The 5985-nt window shown below is 41.7% G+C and overlaps 1 protein-coding gene across 1 annotated transcript in view; it reads left to right on the forward strand.

Annotated features, from left to right (window-relative positions):
- The first annotated feature begins 5650 nt into the window (after positions 1-5650).
- Positions 5651-5985, forward strand: part of ELMOD2 (ELMO domain containing 2) — a 10793-nt gene continuing 10458 nt past the window's right edge. Inside the window, exon 1 of the mRNA XM_005427773.2 lies at positions 5651-5735. Coding sequence (XP_005427830.1) covers positions 5651-5735 — 85 coding nt within the window. The remainder of the gene's footprint in view (positions 5736-5985) is intronic.

Here is a 5985-nt window from a genome sequence, read left to right on the forward strand (position 1 = left end):
GCCGCCCGCCTTCCCCCGGACGCACCGGGCTCGTGGCCGCGCCAGTGCCCGCTGTGGAGCCCCCGGCACAGCCCTCCCCTGCCCTCAGCTTTCCCGGAGCTCGGAGCCACACCGAAACACCTCTAGACTGCGGCAAGCGTCGGCTGCGCACGACAAAAACGTCTCGGCAGGGGCTGTTTAGCCGAAGTCATAACATTGAAAGGAATGAGATGAATGTGTCTTTACAAACAGGTGCTGTGAATCTGCTGGTAGCTAGGGCCAGAGACTTGTAGGTAAGGAAGTAACGAGACAAACTACCAGTTTCAGAAAATGTTACTAATTGACAGGGACTACTGCTCAGCCAAGGTCATGCTTAATTCCCGAACTTGGAGAAAAAGAATAAAGAGTCGATAGAACTACGCTGTGCAAGGGGTGGTGCGTGTGTGTGCACGTTAAGGGGGACGTGTAGTAGGCGAACTGGGGAGTCTGTACCTTCCAGGTACCTCAGCCAATGGGGAAAGAAAGAGGGTGATGCGGCTGGGAAAATCAGGATAATAAGGGGGCTGTGTCCTCCAACAATTTGAGAGACCCCATGGGAAATGCCTCATGGCCTCTCCCTTTGTTCATGAATAAAGTTACAGAACTCCTCTGTCTCCTTTTTGAACGTAAACCTCTCGTGATGTGAATTTTTTCTGCACAACATTGTAATGGTGAATATTATTTGACTCATTCAAAACCAGTGGGGCATTTGTTTTTATATTGCTTGCAAGATTGTATCAGGAAGCCAAGCTGCGTGCAATTACTACATGCATTCAGCAGAGTCACAGAATCAGGTACATAAACCAAGCTTTTCAGTTCACCTTTAAAGAGGAAGGAGGGCAAGCAGCTGCAAAATCTCACCCGATTAAAGTCTAGTGGTACCCTGGTACCTCTACCCTGATAACAGCATTACACTGCAGCCTTTTTACCTTGCTGCACACTTGTGCCTTTCCATTCAGACACACACACCTGCTGCCTTTTTAGGTCTTCAGCAAGCCATAAGAAACCAAAAAATTAGTCACTGCTTAGAACACATCTACAACAATAGTTTATAAAGGGAACAGATACCTCGTTTACCAAGGTTCCTGGAACCACTTACAGCAACACAGCTCTAAATAAACCACCTACGTTTTATAGACAAAAATGTTCCTCCTTCTTACACCTGATGAGCAGGTATTTAGTGGCTTTTGCTTTGACATGTTCTCTACCTGCTCACAAATCTACCTTTCATTCTACAGCTATGACAGAGAAAATATGCTTTCCTGTTCTGTGCTGCAAACATGCAAAGGACAGCTTCAGAAATCAGACTGGGCTTGGGTAGCTCTCAAGAGCAGTAAGCTTTTTGCTATCTAACTGTTATCTACTTCTTAATGTATTACTAGCATATATAATTCATTACCTTGTTTACCCAGAGGACATATTTGTTTTCTAAAAATATGCTTGTATTATTAATACAGTATCTCCTCTTCCCTTTCTCCATTTGCTTACTTAACAATTCACCTCATTTTGTACCAAACCCCAAATCATTCTGTGTGCAAAATGAATGGTGTGGTGCAAAGCAACGCCAAATTCTACAACAGATGTGTCCAGACACAGGTGTGCTGGAGCCCTAATATCAATGCTGCCTTTATATGCCACTCTTCATACTAACAACAGTATAACTATGTCTGTTTTGGAAATTTGAGACCTCACAAATTGTATATTGCTGCTCTGGCAAGGTTAGCATGACCTTCCTGTGTTTGAATTATGATATGGATGGGTCTATATCTCTGTTTACTAATTACTTTGAATTATAAATGTTATTATTCATTAAAAATGCAGGAGACTGCTAGTAACCTGCGTCAGTATATGCATGAACTAAAAATCTCAGTGTGGCTCCACAGATTGCTGTGAAGCCTTGAGTAAGACCTCATTACTCCTGTCCTGTACTCATTTCTTATGAACTTCCCTCGACCTTCTGTTTCTGTGCCATTGAAATATTTTACTGAGAAATCTTCTTTAAGCCACGCTTTGGATATGCATTTATAATTGGCTAATAAGATGCAATGCAATCACAACACAATCCTCTTCTACTGCCTCCCCATCACCATTCCCCTCTCCCACTTAATAAACTAAAAGCTCAGGGCACAAATTTTGATGGAGGGTCAATGTAGATTTTGGCACATTTGCAGTAAAATAGAGATTAAGAACTAAAAGGCACAAATGAGCATTAAATACCCCCAAATAATGAATAAAATATCTTTATTGGTTTGTGTTCTATCTGTAATAAAGCTAAAACAAACATGTAAATGATGTGGTCATGCAGGAAGGCTGCTGAAGATAAGATTAACAGAAATCTAACACACATTTCATTTCAGCTTATGTTCAGAGCAAGTAAGAGGAAAAAAAAAAAGATGAGACCATCATGTATTTCCAGAAACTAATAACAAACTGACACAGTGTGTGGGGAACGTCCATGGAGACTGCCATTGACTGCATTTGATGTTATTTATTACGGCAGCAGATACAGTTACTCAGCCATGCTAAGTTGTGGTGATCATTTACTTGATGCTCACTTCATAGACTAGGTCATTAACTCTCAATGAGGTACAGCATTAAGTGTTCCTCAAAAAAAAAAAAAAAAATCAAAAATCTCATGGCTGAAACTGTCATGAACTTCCACTGCACTTGGCCCTACTTGCAAACAAGGTCCCTCCTCTGCCTCATGCTTTCACAGCATCTCCCTCCCAGGGCTCTCTTCGTATGTATTTCACATGCTCAAGAACTGTGTATAGCTGGAGTAAGTTGTGTTGGGGTTTTGGGGCTGCTAATTGTTTCACAGCAATTTTACCTCCCATCAGCAGACTTTCTGCATTTTTGCAAATGGATTATCTTTAAAAAGACTCTATAGAAGAGCACGTTGCGGAACAACCTGTAATACTTAACACCAAGAAAGTGATTCAGCGGGCTGGTTCTCCTTACCTGCAAGAGAGAGTTCCTAAGCTTGTCCTTGTGCTCTGTAAGTGAATGTCTCTTCTTGCTCAGATGATTGCTCCACATTTTTATACTGTTTTCACACATCCATGTGTAAGCAAGGGTAGATAAAAGAAACATTAAATATTTGACATTACACAGGCTTCTGGCTGAGCCAAGCAGTGGATTATTTTCCATGTCCTTCATCTGCTAAGGTATAGGAACAAAGAATAACTACCAGTAATAAAAGACAATGGCTGCTGCCATGGAAAGTTTTCTGGCTAGAGAGAGATCCGGCTGCTCGTTATTTGCCCTGCTGGTCACCCAAGAAATGGGGTTTAAAAAAGTAAACAGGCTATGGTCTTTACTTCAACCAAAGTCTCTGTGAAGGTAAAACTTGAAGGCAAATACTGAATACAAGAGGAAGGTGGATTTTTTTTTAAGCTACTGCATGGTAGTTTTGACTGTCTTAATATAATTTATTAACTGACTGCACATGATGATACAGAAGCATCTTGCATGACTCAAGTGCTAACATTTGTACAAAATCAAACATGCTTGCTGTCTTGCAATTTACAAAAAGCTGTGAAAAAAACAGTCAAAAAAGCATGCTATAATATTTTAAAGTCATTAATTTGTTACAGATTTTACTTTAAAATACAGATTTAAAGTGAAGGAAACATCATATAAGCAAAAATAAGGGTAAGACTAAAGCTTGCATCTTCTAAACTCACATTTCAGAAGGGCTTAATTTAAACCAAGACCTTAAAATCTGTCAAGTTTACCTCAACAAATCTAATTATATCACAGAGAAGTGTTGTGCAATGTACTGTCAACACCAGGTATTCAACATATCAGTCCTGGACACAGGAAGCAAAAAGAACTGATAAAACAACAATCCTGTACTGTGTGTATGTATTGTTACAGTCAATCACAAGAGAAAGTGGAACAAATTCCAAACAAAAATTATAGTACAAGTTACTTTGGTTCTTAACATTCCACACAACATGTAATTTCTGTTTAAGCATAAATATAATAAAAAATATTCATATTGGTATGAAGCTATTTAATCTCTTTAAAGATCCCATGGAAAGTAAAACCCTTGAATCAGCAGCACAGTTTAATTTTGGTATTAAAAAAATCAACAAAAGTCTCATCAGCTAGAAATTTCCCTGTGTTATCTGTGCACACCCACACGTTAAGGATGCAGCTGCTGGACTTCCTAGAATTTCAGCAGCTCATACTTTTAATGAACTACCTCAGTGAAATCCTTGCGTGGGCACAAAGACTGCCAGGGAGGACCCGACCACCCTGACATTTCTTCACATGGTTGCAATTCTTGTGTCTTGCCAATGCCAAACCAAGCTGCTCTCAGCTGCTGGCGTAGCCAGGGCTCCTCTGACACGATGGTGCCAGCCCAGCCGTGTTTAAATATCCCAGCAGCTGCCAAGCTGCCAGATGGGAGGTGCAGCACAACCCTTTCTTCCCCGAGTATTTGCTCACAGTTGTTTCGTATACAAACCAGGTGGGAGCTGTAGTTTACACCCAGGTCCTGCAATACAGACACATTTCTTTCCTCTAGTTTCTGTTACCAGTTCTTAGGCACTGGATCTTCCATTTTTTAATTATATGTTTCCTGGGGTTTGGCTACCTTGGAACAACTTCTATATAGGTAATGTGATAAAATCATGATGCCATCTTGTCACCAAGAATACTTTTAAATAGAGATACTTTCAAGCTTATTTTCACACAATGCTCCAATGCTTTGAAGTCAGATTGCTCACTAAGCAGTTACATTGCCTCTCAACATGCAACATGCACCACCTCTCCTCAGTTTTTAAGTGTAGCAATAAGATATGCAAATTGAACAATTGAAGTTCACATATCAATGGTTTCCCCACACGAAACCTTGCACCCCCATGAGTGTAGAACCCAGAGAGAGGATGCCAGACAAGTTGGTCTGTGCTCTGAAATCCTCTGTGGGACATAGGCCATCAGACCTGCTGTGTGGCTTTTGATTTAGTGTGAAAGTAAGTTCAATTTCCACACATCAAAAAATATATCAGAATGCAGTCAAGCAAGTCTGCCAGCTCCCTTACAACACTCCAAATTTTGCGTACAATTCCGCGTTCAAGCCATGGTTACTGAAACAATAAATTGTAATACAACAGAAGTAGTGACTGAAACTACATGGAGCACTCAGGCTGAACCTTCATTCAGCAAAAGCAAGATCCATGGTAACACACTCCTCGAAATCATCTAGCCCAACTGTTGCAAGATATGTAAAAATTTTCTTAAGAAATAATATCCTTTGGTGTTTTGATCTTTATCTACTTTCAAGACTAACCAGCAAGAGGGCAGATTTAAGTCATGAAACAGAGAGCACCCAGCAAGCTCTAGGTGATGTCCAGGTGTTCTACCAAAAATTATTTTTTGGTGGAAGTGTCTTGTTAAGGTTTGGGGCTGCACAGGCTTCAGTGTTCTCAGAGCCAGGGGAGGTTAGCAAAGCTTGGGAAGAAGGATGCACCGCTGTGGACAAAGTGGGTGCCCCAGAGTGCCCACCACAAATGCACAATTTAGGGGCCACAAGGACATCTGGCAGAACTCCCAAGGTAAGGAAGAAACAAATGAAGGCAACTCAGTAATTGTGCTGGAATCGGCTCCCGCTGGGTGCCAGGGAATGCCGGAGGGGCAGATCCCGACCGACCCCAAAACCCCGCGGCCACACAGGAGAGAGATGAGCACGGGATTCATGAGCGCCAGAGGTGAGGCAACATTAACCAGCACAAGACAGAATACCGATTAGTATTACAAGGACTGTGTAACTTGCAGCCAACGAACAGCAATCCCTTTGTTTACTAAAATGTATAAATAGGAAAAAGTTCTGATAGTTGGAGCGCTTGATCTGTGGATTATCCGTGGATTAACCACCCAGGGTTGCGCAACTCTGAAACAGGCACTCGATGTCTCTCTCCGGTGTCTCTCGTTATCGGCTCGCCGCGCACCGGCCGCTCG

This window comes from Geospiza fortis, unplaced genomic scaffold, assembly GCF_000277835.1.
Source record: "Geospiza fortis unplaced genomic scaffold, GeoFor_1.0 scaffold35, whole genome shotgun sequence".
Taxonomy (NCBI): domain Eukaryota; kingdom Metazoa; phylum Chordata; class Aves; order Passeriformes; family Thraupidae; genus Geospiza; species Geospiza fortis.